Genomic DNA, 16572 nt, shown 5'->3' on the forward strand with positions numbered 1-16572 from the left:
CTCTGTGCTCTACTGACAAGCTCCTCCCCATCCATCTCTGTGCTCTACTGACAAGCTCCTCCAATCTCTCTACTCCATACACTTCTTGTTCAGCTGCAGCTAGACAAGGCTGCAGGATCTCTCATCCACTCCGCCACCAGCTCTTACACAGCCTCCACCATCCTCCTTAGCCACCCCTAAGCACGCAGGAGGAGGATTCTTTTCAAACACAAAACTGTTTAGAATCCCACTAGTGGTTTTCACTGCTGTCATTAACTTTGCCTGTCACTCGTTGTCCTGCACACCCTGCCTAGACCAATGGCTGCTTTCCAGTCTCCAGTCACCCAAGTTCTTTTCTATTCCCTTTCCCCTGCCTGTCCCTTAGAAGTACAGATGGAAGTGTCTGTCCCATCAGGTCCTGCAGCTGTTCAGTCCCAAATAAAAACACACAGGTTTATATTGATTATAAACCATTTAGCCTGTTGCTCAGGCTTATTACTAACTAGCTCTTACAACTTGAATTAACCCATAATTCTTACCTATGTTTAACAGCCACTTGACTTGGTACCTTTTCTCAGTAAGACATTCTCATCTTGCTTCCTCTGTGTCTGGCTTGCAACTGCATCTCTCTGCCTTTCCTCTTCCCAGAATTCTTCTAGTTTGACTGCCACACCCATACTTCCTGCTTGGCTACTTGTCAATCTATATTTTATTAAACCAATACAAGTAACAAATATTTACAGTGTACAAGAGCATTATCCCACAGCATAAAAGTCTAAATTTTAGAGGCCAGCATCTCAGGGAACTCTTCACAGGGCAGCCTTTCTCTGCAAAACCAGTGATATGACTGGTAGAATGACCTCCCTCCCCAGATGTTCATTCTTACCCCTGGATTCCATCACAATGAATGCATGGCAAAGGGGACTTTGCAGATATGGCTAAATGAAGGATATTGATACAGAACATTTGTTCTGGATGCTCTAGAAGGTAGATGAACTTGGCAAGATGCTCATAACCCCATGGGTCAGCACGAGTGAAGACAGACGATGCAGAAACAGAGCTCTGAGACACTGAAACTACTACACCTCTGGCCAAGGAGACAGAGCGGCTCATGAGTCAAGGAACACAGGCAACCTGAAGGAATCCCAAAAGCCAGGAAGCAGATGCACCCTAGAACCTCAGGAGAGTGAGCAACCTGGCCACGTACTGTAAGAAATAAGGTTGCTCTTTTTGAGCTACTAATTTAAGGTGTGTATGTGTGTATGTGTGTGTGTGCGTGTGTGATGTTTACACATGTGTGTGCATGTCCACATACGTGTGCATGTCCACATACTTCTGTGCAAGCATATGGAAGCCAGAGAAGGACATTGGATGTCATACTCTATCACCCTCTAGCTTATTCCCTTGAAGCAGGGTCTCCCACTGAACCTAGAGCTGGCAGCTAGTAAACCCTAATGCCACTCCCACCTCCATCTCATTCCCAGCTCTGGAATTACTGATACAAGTTGCCACACTTGTCTTTTTACTTGGACGCTAGGACAGGAATGCAGGTGCCCACACCTGCACAGCTTGCCTTCTAAGCCGCCTCTCTAGCCACTAGGGTAAATGTTCTCACAGCAGGAAGAAGAAACTAATACACCTCCTCCACATCTCTCCATGCACACTGTCTCCCCGACATGTGACAACATTACTATTTATATAATCATTAACATTTGGTCCCTAAAATCTTATCTATACAATGTGGCAAGCAAAGACCATATGACCTTCCCAATACCATGTTCTCAGTGATGAGCACATAGTAGGTCCATAGTATCTGTAGTTAAATGGATGGTCACGTGGATAGGCACAGACAGGGATGATCATGGATGTCTGTGATGCCACTGTGTGCATAATCTGGACACAGGTCTGCATATTCTCTCAATGCACTATTCAATGAAGCATGAGTGGTACCCTCCAACACTTCCCCATTCTCCCATTCCCTTTATAGACACACAGGAATTGGTTTCCATGGATACAGAATATAACAGATATTGACATTTGGAACGAAGCTCTTGCTTTTACATCCCAGCATTTTCCTTTGGTAATGTGAATCTTTGTACATCTTCAACAGATTTGGGGGTTACAGCCATTAAACGTAAAGGCATCCATGACACAGCAATATAGACATGATGGCGACTATCTCACCACTCGATGATAGTAATGACCAGTGCTTAAAGGTTAATTAGGTGGAATCAATCGAGAATTCAAGTGACCATGTCCCTCAACCCTGCAGTTCTACTCTAATTTATTATATAGATATACTCTACGTGTGTACGTAGGTACAGAGAGTGTAACAACGATCCAACTCATATTGTGACTTCACAGAATGAAAATTCATTTGTCTCTTTCACAGAAACGTTCAAGAAGACGCAGTGTAGGTCTGGTGTGGCCACCCTGCGGTGCTGAGGACAAAGGGTCCTCACATCTTGTCACTCTGTTGTGAGCAAGTGTCCGTTTGCAGTTTTGGAACCAAGACGATTACTCTAACTCCTGCCACCAAACAACCTTTGTCCCAGCAAAAGGGGAAATAGAGGGATGGCCCCCTTTGTAAGGAGGCTCTTCAGAGCTACAGCAGATACTTTTGCTTATAAACCCTCTGATCAAGAATCTCGGTCTTAGAGCCACACAGCTGCAAGGGACCCGAGCATAGGTGGCAATCACCCAAACATTCATGATGTTACAAATTTCTCTTACACTACACATAGAAAGTAGAGATTAACGGGACAATCAGCAGCCAGTGTCTCAAACAGGCCTTGCAGCAAGGGTTGTAATAGAAAAAGTTAAAAGTATCACAGGCTGATGAAATAATTATAGTAATCTATATAGCAAAATACCACGCCAGTATTTCTATTTTTGTAGCACAGGAAATGAATTCATAACCTCCAGAATCCAAGGCAAATGCTTTACCAATTAAACTCACTCCTTCTCTGTAGGTAATCTTTAAAGTAAAATTTCTTTTTAGGTACTACTGCTCTGCAAAACTGTACAAGACATGGGGCTGGAGAGATGGCTCAGAGGATAAGAGCATTGCCTGCTCTTCCAAAGGTCCTGAGTTCAATTCCCAGCAACCACATGGTGGCTCACAACCATCTGTAAAGAGGTCCGGTGCCCTCATCTGGCCTGCAGGCATACCCACAGACAGAATATTGTATACATAATTAATAAATAAATAAATAAATACTGTACAAGACAAAGATAAGTAAGACACAGGCATAGGGACAAAGTACACAGGACAACCCTGGAAAGGTCTTTTATTCAGGCAGCATACAACTGCTCTGTTTGTGCCTGCTATGTGCTCCACATAATTCTTCTAATTCTGAGGAACAAGGGGACCAAAGCCCTGCAAGCCGCTGTATTCATTTTAGTGAAAATTTCCAGAATATTTGAAAAACTACTTGCTTTTGGTTTGAGGGTTTGTTTTCATTTTGTTTGTGGCCTTTTTTGTTTGTTTATGAAAAGGTTCTCTCTACATTGTCCCAAATAAAGCTCAACTCCTAGGTTCATGTCATCCTTCTGCCTCAGCCTCCGCAGCAGGTGGGATTACAGACAAATAAATACCACTGCACCTGGATTACACTCAAAAAAATAGCAATAACACTGCCAGAGAAGGGGGCGAAGGGGTGAGAAGAACCAATCCTTTTGGGAAAACCACAGGATATGAAGCATAAGGGGGCTTTTCTTTTTGGAAGATTTATTTATGTTATGTGTATGCATGTTTTACCTGCATGTATGTGCACTCCTTGTGTGCCTGGTGCCCACCAAGGTCAGAAGAGGACATAGGATCCTCTGGGACTGACATTACAGATGGTTGACCACAATATGAGCGCTGGAAACTGGACCTGGGTACTCTGCAAGAATTATCAATGCCCTTAACCACTGAGCCATCTCTCCAGTCCCCAGGGCTTTCCTTTTTATCCTTTTAACTCTTAGTTTTTTTACTCTGATGATATATTATTTTGGAATTCACATTTAATAAGTTCAGTAAAAGTTGAGTAAGCTAATCCTCTACACTAGCGAGCAACGTGTGCGCACATCCCTCACTGCTGCCTGCCTTTTCTTGCCAGGATTCTGACCCTTCACCTCTCTTTGGAGCGCAGAGGTCCTGGTGCCAACGTGCAACCTGCCTATTCCAAGGGCTGAGAGAGAGGTGGAACAAACATCGAAGGCGATCGGTATCATATTCACAAAGCTTGCGCTCCTACTGCGGGAGCCCAGCGTAACAGCGCAGATGGCAACGGGAGGCCCTGAAAACCTAAATGCTGTATGACCAGAGGCTGAACTGAGAACCAACCCTTTGGGAAAACCACAGGATGCCAAGTATAAAAAACGAAAGTTCTTACTTCAGTCGCTGGAAGAAAGGGGGAACCTTCTGAAAAACAACACAAAGAATTTTATTAAAAATAGACTCTGAGCTGGGACAAGTTCCAACAAGACTGCAGTGTGAGCTTTCGAAAGCACCTCTAGAGAGACCGAGGGAGCTTCCGCACACAACAAACACCCTTTGAAAGACAAACCGTGAATGCACAGGAGGGCGCAAAAAGGAACTTCTTCTTTAAAACAATGTTTAAAGGCAATTTATAAGGAAAACAAGCTAGAATCCCTCCAGGGGAGGGAGGCTGCCTGAGAGAAAGAATAATTAGGGCAACAGCACGAGAAGGTCAAGGTCTGGAAGAAACGGCGGAGAGAACGCGCCTGCACTACAAAACAAAAACGCTGGGGCCAGAAGGGTCCTTGGAAGTCAGCTAGGCCGCACTACAGGTGTGAAAACCAGTGCCAGAGAAATAAATGGCCTTACCCTAGATCGACATGTCACCTCTTTGTACTTTGTACAAAGTAGAAAGGGGACTCAGAGAGGGCCAAAGTGTGTATCTAAATTCATACAGAAGACAACATTGGTTACAGAAAGTGAAGTAAAACAGAGGACAGGATGGCAAATGTTACTGGGAAAACTCCAGATTTATGTTCGAAAGCGACTCTATCAACTAGATGTCCATAGGACAACGAAATGTTCAAAGGGACTGTATTCCTGGACTTCCTGTGACAAAAGGTCATCACACAGCCCAGGGATGGGATGCAGCCCAAGCATGTGAAACGTATCAAGAGCCACCAATAAGGCTCAGGAGGAATAAGGGACCTGGTGCCTCGTGTGCACTCGATAATAACAACAGATAAGTGGAAAGCAGCATTGATCGTGTAGGCGCTTCTCTGAGGACCTAGGCTTTGATCCTTCCAACAATCCAGGGAGGTGAGGACAATTATTCCTCACAGTAGGAGGGGAAGGGGAGGGGAAGAGGAGAGAAAGAGGGAGAAGAATGAGAAGGGGGAAAGGAGGGGGAGGGAAGGGAGAGAGACAGACGTCGAGCTCAGGAGTGCACACTTTGTGCACCCGGTGTGCACCAGAATGTGGAAGCAAGCATGATGCTCCGTGTCTATCAATCACTCTCCACCATATTCTTTGAGACCAGTCTTCTTACTGAATCTGAGCTCATCCACTAGGCTAGACATTAGTGTGGTACAGGAGCATCCCTAGGTCACAGGAATCCTCTGAAATAATAAACGTCCCTGCCCTCTTAAACAAAATCTTCATCAGGGGAATGCAGGGATGGCTTAGTGGTCGAGAGCACAGGCTCCTCTTTCAGAGGACCACGATTTGACTCCCAGCACCCAGAGGAAGGCTTACCACTTCCTGTCACTCCAATCCCAGGGAATCCAGCTTCCTGTCCTGGCTTCCTTGGGAGCCACGTACATACATGCAAGCACGTAATCACACACGAGAGGAAAACAAAACAAACAAGGCCTTTCTGGGACACTACAACCTGCTTGAAGGAAATGAACCACTGGGGTTGGCAGAACCAGGACAGGAAATGTTCCAAAATGGTTTTCCATCATTGTTCCAAGTAATAAGATTATATTAAATTTTAAAAGGCAAAAAGAGAACTGGCCAGGCAGTGGTGGTGCAAACCTTTAATCCCAGCACTCAGGAGGCAGAGGCAGGTGAATCTCTGTGAGTTCAAGGCCAGCCTAGTTTACAAGAGCTAGTTCCAGGACCTGCTCCAAAGCTACAGAGAAACCCTGTCAGAGAACTGAATTCTAAGGAAATAAGAAAATAAGGTGCAATCTTACCCCTCCACTTTCTAAATTCCTGCAGAGATACTGCAAACAATGTAGCAAAGCAAGGGAACACACAGAGAGAGGGCGAATACAATTATTAGAGTTCACAGAACAAAACTAGCTCAGTCTATCAATACAGCTCATCTCTCTGGAGGGCTATGGTGGGGGAGGGGAGGAAGAGAGAAAACGAGTTGGACGAACAAAATTGCAAATTTTATTCAAAGCAAGCTGAAACACATCTACCGTATAGAGCATACAAAAGCAGATTAGGCCACAAGGCCCTTGGCTGAACTACTAGACCACGGCTTCCTCCCTCAGAGCCACACCCTGTCTGGCATACTCTCCCTTTCCAGGTGTCCACCTCACCATAAGGCTTCGATGTCACTTATTCCTGACCTTTCCTTCTCACAGACTTTTCCGTTTCCTTTCAGCACTCCTCCCAGTTTGTGACAGAGTAACTTCTTGGTTGCCACGTCTTCCTTCTAGAAGCTTGTATACGGCTTACAGCTCACTGAGCCGCTCTAAGCTACCGCTTTTATAAAGTTTTACTGCAACCCAGCTGTGACCATTCATACAGTCATTGCAACTGCGTTCACGGGAGAACAGTGGGACCATCGATCGAGCTGTGGCAGAGATTTTATGACCCACAAAATCTAAACTATTTACTATGTACTATTAACTACAGAAAAGCCCACCAGCTCTAGGTTACACCTGTCAATCCAGAACCTCCTCAGGAAGTGATGTCAGACTCAAGTCAACACCTGGCAATGTTGGCCACAGAGAGAACTCGACACATCTGCTCAGAGAACATATTTGGGAAAATGAAGAAGGCTGGGGAATGGCTCCTACTCCGTTACACCCGGCACTGCACATCTGCATGCTCACATACTCACAAATCCAAGACAGAGTCCTCCCATCCTGCACACGGAAATGTTGGAGTTCACTGAGCCAGTAAGGGCAGAGCCAGGGATCCAAACCCACAGCATCTGTCTCCAGAATCAGCTGCTGACTACAAGTCAAGCCAGAGGCTGCTTCATTCACATCTTTCCTGATTCCTTCGCTGCAAGGGAGCAGGCAGACAGCCAGGAGTGTTTCCTGGCTGCTGACTGGGCACATCCTCGAGTATTATGAATGGCCATCCTGGTTAGGAGCAAGCAAACATCGCTCCAGAACTGCTGTGCCACTAAGCAACAGCAAGCTCTTCCTGCCAACAACTCACCAAGGGGCAAGCCCCAACCCCACCTCCCAGGCAAAGGAGAGGCGTGGATGGTGAAGCCGAAGTAGCTTGCCAAGATCAGGACTCAGCTGAGGCGGAAGTCAATGGCGGTCAAACTCTACAACCCCGGCTCCAGGTTGGAGAACCTTTACTTGGCGCCTCTCGGAACTTCAACAGGGAGCCAGCTATCCAAGGACGCAGAGCATTTCATCAAGGACATGACTGCATGGGTTCCTGTCACTTATATGATTCTGCTTTAAAGGGGACAGGTTATTCAGAAGATGTGGTGGTCTGAATGAAAATGGCCCCCATAGCTCATAGAGAATGGCACGACCAGGAGGTGTGGCCTTGTGAGGAAGTGTGTCACTGGGGGTGGGCTTCGAGGTTTCAAATGCTCAAGCCAGGCCTGGTGTCACTTTCTCTTCCTGCCATCAGTCCATCTGGATGCAGCCCTCTCAAGCTACATCTCCAGCACCGTGTCCGCCTGTGCGCTTCCATGCTTCCCGCCATGATGATGATGATCTAAACCTCTGACACTGTAAGTCAGCCCCAATTAAATGTTTCCTTTCTAAGATTTGCTGTGGTCACTGGGTCTCTTCACAGCAATAGAACCCTAAGACAGAAGCCTAACATGATCCCACATAAGGACTGTGACATGGACGCCCAGCTTCCCCTGGGACATCTGACTACACAGTGGCAATGAAGTCACCCCACAAAGGAACATCTGCTAGAGGCTTTGACTGGTAAAATGATGCCGTGAAGTTAATTTCAATTCAAGAGCATAAGAGAGATGACGGAGGCCATGTCTGTTTTCCAGCTGCCAGGCACCCAGCCACTGACCTCAGTGAACTCGAAACAAGAACGTCACTGGCAATCGGATGCCCTGAGATCTCTCCCCTCGTGGATGATGTCCCTTTGATCCTGACTTGTCTATGTTCTCTTCCTGTCACTTTCCAAAGATGCCACCCTGGCAAGGCCCCGGGCTAGAAGCCAGCTCTAGAAAAGTTACCACATGGTCATTTCATCCTTTTACTTTCCCAGCCTGCCATCCCTGTCTCCACTCACAAGGTCTTCAGGGAAAACCATGAGCCAGGCAACCTCCTCCCAGCACGGGTAGAACGGAGTCTCAATGCCTGAGTACTAGCTGCCTCGCCACATTTAAGGGCCACGTCCTTCCAGACCAGTGTGGTACCATTTTAATATAATGACATCATTGGCAATGTACGGATCGGGAAAGCAGAAATATAAACTCTGCGATGTCTCCCCTCACGCCAAAGAGTGCAGTGGGGGGAGAAGGGAGATGAGGAGCAAGCAGAACTTCAGGATAATATTGCCTGAAAGCATTAGCACCAGACCCCAGCCGGGCTCAGAAGTGCAAACGCAGGGCCACGACAAGCAGAGCCACAAGCGGCCAGAGCAATTCAGTATCTGTCAGGCTGAGTCAAAAATAAAAAAGAAAGAAGAAAAAAATGAGGCTACTGTTTTATTTATCCTTGGGTTTTTATGCCATTTTGCTAGTGATCCTTTTTTAAAAATGGTATTTTACCAAAAAAATAGGAGTCTGAGACTGGAAATAAAAACAAACTTTGAAAATAATTGCTAAAAGCAAAACGCTGAACTTAAATTGAGTTATTCTCTTACATGTATCAACAGCTCCTCACGTACACTTCTAGTAAAAGAGGTGAAAAAAAAAATTACACCAAGATGCCATTTTCCCTGCCTGGCCCAGCGTTTCTGGGTGACACCAGCTAAGGCAAGGCTGTGGGAAACACCAGCCGCACATGTGGTTGGTAGAAAGCAGTGAAATCTCTCAGAACCATCTACGACAACTGTAACTCCATTCCAGGAGACCTGAAGCCCTCATCCGGTGTCCACAGAACACAAGTTGTACACGGACATCCATGCAGTCAGAGTATCCATTCATATAAGACAAAAATTAAAATCTACTCCATTTTCTTTAAAGAAAGAATTGGGAAGAGATGGTACCTCACCCCCAGTGTGCACGCACAAACGCCCAGTGTGCACGCGCGCACACACAAACACACACACACAGACACGTTTCTGAGTATCACTGTACTTAAACTTTTTATTTGCCCTCATTTTCCACACCACATGCCTTCTCCCAGACCAATGAGACAGAACCCTCCACTTATCAAAGTACGCTGATGTCTGGCATTGAAATGACAGTGTCCTGTGGTGGCTGACTCTCAGGTGTCTCCCTGAGTAGTCAGAGTCCAGGCACAGAGCGTGACCAATGCCTTCCAGTCATCTGCAGCATCACTCTGGCTTTCAGAAGACTGACTGGGGATAAACGACAGTCTCCTGCTACAGGGCAAAGCTGGCTAGGAGACAGCAGTGGGCTTCTCTCTAGCTGTCTCTCTGACAACACAGAAGCAGCGAGACAGGGCCCCCTTCATCTCTGAAGCACCCAGTTAGAATGGAGGCAAGGGGTGGATTTGTTCTATTTATTTATTGTTTTAGAATTTCATATATGAATACTGTATTTACATAATTTCCTCCCTTCCCAGTCCCTCCCCAACTCCTCTCATGCCCCCTCTACTCCTTCTCAAGTTCATGGCCTCCTCTTCTTTACACACACACAGACACACACACATACACAGAGACACACACACAGACACACCCTACTCCATTAAGCGTTACTCTTATGTACATGTGCTTACACACACACATAGACACACAGACACATACACAGACACATACACAGACACACACAGACACACCCTAGTCCATTAAGCGTTACTCTTATGTACATGTGCTTACACACACACACACAGACACATACACAGACACACACACAGACACACACACACACCCTACTCCATTAAGCGTGACTCTTATGTACACGTGCTTAGGCTGATTTCTTGGGACAGGAAGCCCTTTTCGGGGAGCCAAGACTGAGTCTTCTCTCTCGGCAGCCTGTAGCTCTGCATTTTGGGGTGAGGCTTCATGAAATTTTTACTATCCACTCTAGCGTGTCAACTGGCATTGCCCCTGACCAAGACACCTGCTGCTAGATTGTGTCCGACAGACATGGCAGGAATCCTGCACCCAGGAAATCTCAACAAGGAGTAGATTTGGCCTCTGTACCCCCAATGTCACCATTCCCAAAGCTGGATGAAGAGCCCCACTAACCACAAGCCGCAAGTCAAAAGGAAAGCAGAGGTTCCTTGGGCCTTGAGAAATGAGCTTCGTGCTTTCAGTCAACTGAAGGAAGACACTAACTCACGACCAGAGGGAGGCAATTACAAAGAGCAACACGCACAAGGCCGGCATGGCTTGCCAAGGGCTTCCACAGGGGAGTCCCTTTGATGCCCGGGAAGGCAGGGAGGACAACATGTGGTTGTTTGCTCTTCTTATGAAGGCCTGAGGAGACTGGCTCTGAGATTTACCAGGCAATTCCAATCCCAAGCCCATCACCCACATGGTAAGGAAGCCATCCTCCTGTTTTCCTCCTTAGATCTGGCTGCTCTAACTGTGCTCCCACTGTAAGCACCTGCTTCCCCAGAAAAGGGACTACATGGGCAAACTCTCCATCTCATTCCAGACCTGCCAATCAGAATCAACGTTTTCATAAGCTCTTTGCATTCTATGCTGAAAGAAACACTGATTTATGAACAAATTTGCAGATTTGGCTTTTTTGTTTTTGTTTTCTAGGCCAAGCTGGCTTTGAACTCTGAACCCCTAACCGTCTATTCTTCACCTTACACATGCTAGGATTACAAGTGTATACCGCTACACCTGGCTACAAAGTAATTTTTCCATGCTACCAAGCTAGACCTCTTTACTCATTCATCAAGAATTATTTATTGAGCACCTATTACCTAAATGTGCCAGGCACCATGCTGACAGCTCCTGCTCTGGTAGGTTAGCAAACTCGGTTTAGGGCCATGAGATAGCTCTGTGGGTAAGTGCTTGCTGCACAAGACTGACAGTGAGATCCATCCCTGGATCCCACATCAGGAGAGACCCGAGACCTGACAGGTGAGATCCATCCCTGGATCCCACATCAGGAGAGACCCGAGACCTGACAGGTATCCATCCCCGGATCCCATATCAGGAGAGACCCGAGACCTGACAGGTGTTCCCGGACATGCACACAAATCCCTTCAGAAATAACATTTTCACTTGGCAAAACAAGGTAGTTTAGCAACCTCAGCAGCTCATCAGAATTAACAATGACACTTAAAACCATACACACACACAAACACACACATACACACACACACACACACACACACACACACACACACACACACACACTCCACCAAGCCAGGCTACACAGTCAGAAATTCTGAGTGTAAGGCTCTTTGGCAGCTCTTTAGGATGGACAGAACTACTTCCCAGAACACTCTGGCAATACTTAACATATTTACTCCATTTTCCACTGCTAGAGCAGAATATCCCATGACTGGGTCTCATAAAGAAACAAGAGCCAGGCATGATGGCTCTTGTTTCTTTAATCCTTTAATCCCGGCACTCAGGAGGCAGAAACAGGCAGAACTCTAGGTTTCAGTCCAGCCTGGTCTACAGAGAGAGTTCTAGAACAGCCAGAACTGTTACACAGAGAAACCCTGTCTCCAAAAAACAAAAACAAAGGGAGAAAGAGAGGGAGGGAAGTTAGGAGGGAGGGAGGAAAGGGACAAAAGGGAGGGAGGGAGGTAGGGAGGGAGGGAGGCAGGAGCTTTATCTAGCTTATACTTTTAAAATTATATTTTATACATTACATTACACATTGTATGTGTGTGTGCACATGAACATGTAGGTATACAGCAGTCCAAGTGCTACTGGAAGATTGTGGAATCAGAGGACAGTTTGTGAAAACAGGTTTTCTCCCTCTACCATATAGGTCCCAGGGATCCAACTCAAGTCATCAAACTTGGCAGCAAACGCCTTCACCTGCTGAGCCATCTCTCTGGCCCCAAGCTAACGGTGTTAGAGACTCAAAGGCAAAACAGCACTGGCGAGGGCTCTGGTGAGAGCCTCGCACGCATGGATCACAATGACAGGAGCACATGTGGCCAGGAGCGATCATACTGGGAAGCAGGAAGCCACAGAGCCCAGGGAAGAGCTTGCTCCACCAAGGCCCCTCTTACGACATCTCATGTTAAGAGTTCAGTGAATCCCAGGAAAACAACACCAATCCCTTCCTAGGGTATGCCCTGATGACCTACCATCTCCCATTAGGCCCAGCCTCTTAAAAGGCCCCCACCATCCTTCCACACCGAGCTTCCAACACATGAACCCTCTAGAGATGCCCTAGATCTGCACCCAAAGCATAGCACCTCATAAAACTGCAGGTGGCATATCCTAAGAGAGGCCTATCTACTGCAGGACTCTAGGACGCGGGTGCAAAGACTGAGCTGGGACCTGCGCTGCAGCCCTGTTTGCAGAACAGAGTAGTTTAGATGCTATCGGACCTGTCCCTGAAGAAGAGAATGAAAAAACGGAGACACGGCCAAGTTGAAGAAGCCTGTCACAAAGCAATCGGAATGAGTAAACTGGATTTCTGAGTCAACATACTCTCGGCCATAATTGTTGGGCAAAGCCAGAGAGTTGCAAAAGGCCGCCCGGCACGTCTTACACACAAACATTGACAGATGCCTAGAGAATCACAAAGACGTGCGTGGTGAATGCCGTATCAGCTTCAGACACGGTCTGTTATAGAGGGGAGGTAAGATAAGAAAAAGGGTATCAAGTGGTAGTTTAGAAGCATTATATCTGAAAAACAACCCAATAAGGCTACATTTTGATAACTGAAAAGTAGATATTTAGGTCTATGACGTATATTCCATTTTTTCATATTTGTGTTGACGGTTTATGATTTCATTCTTTTAAGCTTCTTTTAAAGGCTTCACAGGTGATACACGGCCAGTCCTCAGACTCTCTGCTGTGAAATGAAGAGCGAAATAAAAACTCGGTTGTTTAACGTCAAGAAATACAACTGGAGAAAGGCAACAATCTCTGGCTTTTGAAGTTAAATCGCTACCTTAAATAATTTTACATTGATTTTTGAAAACCTCTCGCAGGGCAGGTACTTTGTCTAAACAATATTTTTAAGAGATTGGGGCGATTGCCCAGGAAGTTGGTATTTCTCAAATCTTGATGGGCAGAGTGTGGCAAGTGGAAGGAAGAAGGATTAGGCATTTTAAAATGCGGATTCCAAGGCTCCACCTGAGACCTGCTTACTCAAAAGCTCTGGGAGCAGACTCCCTGAGTCTGGTTTCATTTGTTTGTTTGTTTGTTTGTTTGATAGGGTTTCTTTGTGTAACAGCTCTGGCTGCCCTGGAACTCACTCTGTACACCAGGCTGGCCTCGAACTCACTGAGATCCACCTGCCTCTGCCTCTGCCTCTGCTGGGATTAAATTTTTAATAAGAGAACACACTGGTGTGCTCCAGTCTTTGCTACGAAGAGTCACTAAATTATAAAGCATTTCAGTGCCTATTGTGCTCAGTGTGCTGACATTCACAGAGCAATAACTAGAGTTGGGGTGGAGAGGATATCTTCTGATACTGAGCTCAGCCCTTGCACCAGGACATTCAAGCCAAACATGATGAGCATGGGGCTTCCTGCGCACAGAACCTAACCCAAAGGACAAAGAAATGCACGGTCAGAATAAGACCAACTCTAAAAGATCTTCAAACAGCAGCTGGGTCAACAGGAAACTCCCCAAGTCCAGCCCTGCAGCTGTGCGTGCCCGAAGCGGCCTGACATGATTTTCACCAAAGCCAAGTTCGTTCAAACAAAGCATGAACTGCAGCTCGAACAGGGCTTGAGATAAGTCTAGCTAACACAAGGACAGATCTGGAAGGCACCTGCCACACTCAGGAGTCTCCACCCCACCCCAGAGAACAGGCTGGCATCGTTCCTTCCACTGTATCTTTCGATGTCTCCCAACTTCCCCCGACTTGCTTTGGTCTCCCTTATTTTCCTCTTCATCATCCCGTGCCCTGTGTTCAGACAAGACCAACACCGATCCTGAGTTAGAAACACAGCAACACGAACACGTGAGATGTTCAACCTCGCTTGTAAAGAATAAAGTGCAAGTTTAAACCACGGAGATGCAATTTCACACCCATCAGATTGGCAAAATGCCACATCTAACCATATCGAGTGTCAGCAAGCATGGAACCACTAGATTCCCTCCCCCAACCATGCTGGCTAGAATGCAAATTGGTACAAGGGCTCCAGCAAGCAATCTGTCAATATCCTACAGTAGAAGATGCCCGCTCCCTTTGACCCAGCAATCTCCTTCTGGCCATCTACCACAGAGAAGCTGTAAACATTTACCCAGGAAGACAAGTGGAAAACTGTTTATAACATTGAAATACACGAACAAGAAAAATTTGCAAGCCCCCATGGTTATAAATAAGCTGAATATATGGCAGCACCTTCATTTGAGGGAATATTATACAGCAGGTAAACTAGAATTATGAGTATCTTGTTAAATAAACCTTGCAATTATTTAATTAATACTGGAGAATTAGTATAAGCTCAGATTTACAGAGTTTGTTTAAAGCACAAGACAGTACTATATCTGTTTTGTCAACATACATCTATCAAGTAAAAGTAAGAAACATTTGATAAATGCCAAATTTGGAATAATGGCCACTTTGTCGTGGGAGGGGAGTGATGAGTGCCAATGTTCCTGAGAGGTTCTAACTGTGTTTGTCATAGTTCATTTCTTCGCTGGGTGGGGAGTGCTGGCTGCTGGCTCTATTATTCCACATACCTTTCTGGATGCCTAAAGCTCACCTCACCCTAGGAAGGAATCCAAGGACTGTGTCTATCTACCCTGTGAATTCTGAAAGTTGCTGGAGGGGGCTGAACCAGGGAAAGGCAAGGAGAGCGTGGGCAATCACTGGTCCCCTGCCCGTGATCTTTATAAGGGACCCATAGCAAATAATTGCACTCACCACCACTGTGAACGCTGAACGTGGGACTTATAATGTCCCTTAACTAATCCATAACCCTGGAACAGCAAAGGTGCAGAAAACCTATAGCGCCCAGCAATGGCAAACAATACAGGACGTGTTTATCTGAAGAAAGTCTGTGCTGGTTCACTTGGGGTTTTTTTCTCTCCAAAGCCCATCGAGGTCTTTCAAAGCCCTAGACAAGCATTGCGATTACCACAAATGCCAGTCGGTTGTTAACAGTCAGTTGGGAGAAAGTATTTAGTCCATCCAAGTTAGCCAAATCAAAAGATACCACCTTTCATAACCCATCCAGTCAGCTGACTCTGCACAGGCTTCATGGGGGAGGCTAGAGCTCCAACCAGCAAGAGGGATCTTTCTGATGACGTCACCAAGCTTAACCTCAACTACAAAGACCAGGCTCAGGAACTGGTGAGCAGGAGACCCACCTCTAACTAGACAAGGTTCTCTTAGCTGCGAAGGCAATGGAGTTCAAAATTACTTTCAATTTTAACCCGAGCCCTGGAGATCCTATACTAGTCCTATACTTGCTTATACGGATAAGCAAGACCTAGTGCATGGTTAAGTAGAACAACGGGCTTCAAATGGACCCCAATCTTCAATTCTAGCCAAATACTGATGTTCAAATTTGTCTTCCCCCAGGAGTCTAAGGAAAAGAGAAAATTCTGCAGACTTCATTGTCAGGTTCTGACCTAAAGTAACTCCAACATATCTGACCTGGAAGGCCAGGAGAGCAGATATTTTTCCTTTAAACATTAACCCACCTTCCTCAGGCTGCATTCGTTAAACACCTAACAATGACCAGAATGGACCCCATTCAGAAGTGTGACCTCTCCCAACTGATATAGTAAACTCCACGTTCAGTTGCCAGTTATCTTTGCAAACAGAACTAATGAGTCATGGAAATAAGTTATCTCTTCATGCACATTATGAGACTGTTTATTATTATTAGAAATCTAGAGTTGGGGAATGGCGGCGCACGCCTTTACTCCCAACACTCAGGAGGTAGAGGCAGGTGGATTTCTGAGTTTAAGACCAGTCTGAATATAGTACTTTGGGTTTGCATCCAAGGTCTCTTAGCTTCTGCAGTACATCTATCCAGGACCTTCTGGCTCAAGAATAATGGCAATGGGTTTTTGATCCTACTGCACGTGCTGGCTCTGGGGGAGCTTGGGCAGTTTGGATGCTCAACTTACTGAACCTGGATGGAGGTGGGCGGTCCTTGGACTTCCCACAGGTCAGGGAGCCCTGATGGCTCTTCGGGCTGATGGGG

General features: G+C 46.2%; 1 protein-coding gene across 2 annotated transcripts in view; it reads right to left on the minus strand.

The window, feature by feature from the left end:
• Usp46 (ubiquitin specific peptidase 46) overlaps nucleotides 1–16572 on the minus strand; it is a 70595-nt gene that overhangs the window by 48499 nt on the left and 5524 nt on the right. Inside the window, exons 1-2 of one of the 2 annotated variants that reach the window (XM_005359344.3) lie at nucleotides 3816–3820; nucleotides 3106–3108 (exon numbers count right to left, since the gene is read on the minus strand). The exons of the other annotated variant lie outside the window; for it this stretch is intronic. Of the exons in view, the coding sequence (XP_005359401.1) occupies nucleotides 3106–3108 (3 nt within the window). The 5' untranslated portion in view covers nucleotides 3816–3820. Of the gene's footprint in view, nucleotides 1–3105; nucleotides 3109–3815; nucleotides 3821–16572 lie in introns of those variants that run through there. 2 annotated transcript variants of the gene reach the window in all.

This window comes from Microtus ochrogaster, linkage group LG1 (genome assembly GCF_000317375.1).
Source record: "Microtus ochrogaster isolate Prairie Vole_2 linkage group LG1, MicOch1.0, whole genome shotgun sequence".
Taxonomy (NCBI): Eukaryota; Metazoa; Chordata; class Mammalia; order Rodentia; family Cricetidae; genus Microtus; species Microtus ochrogaster.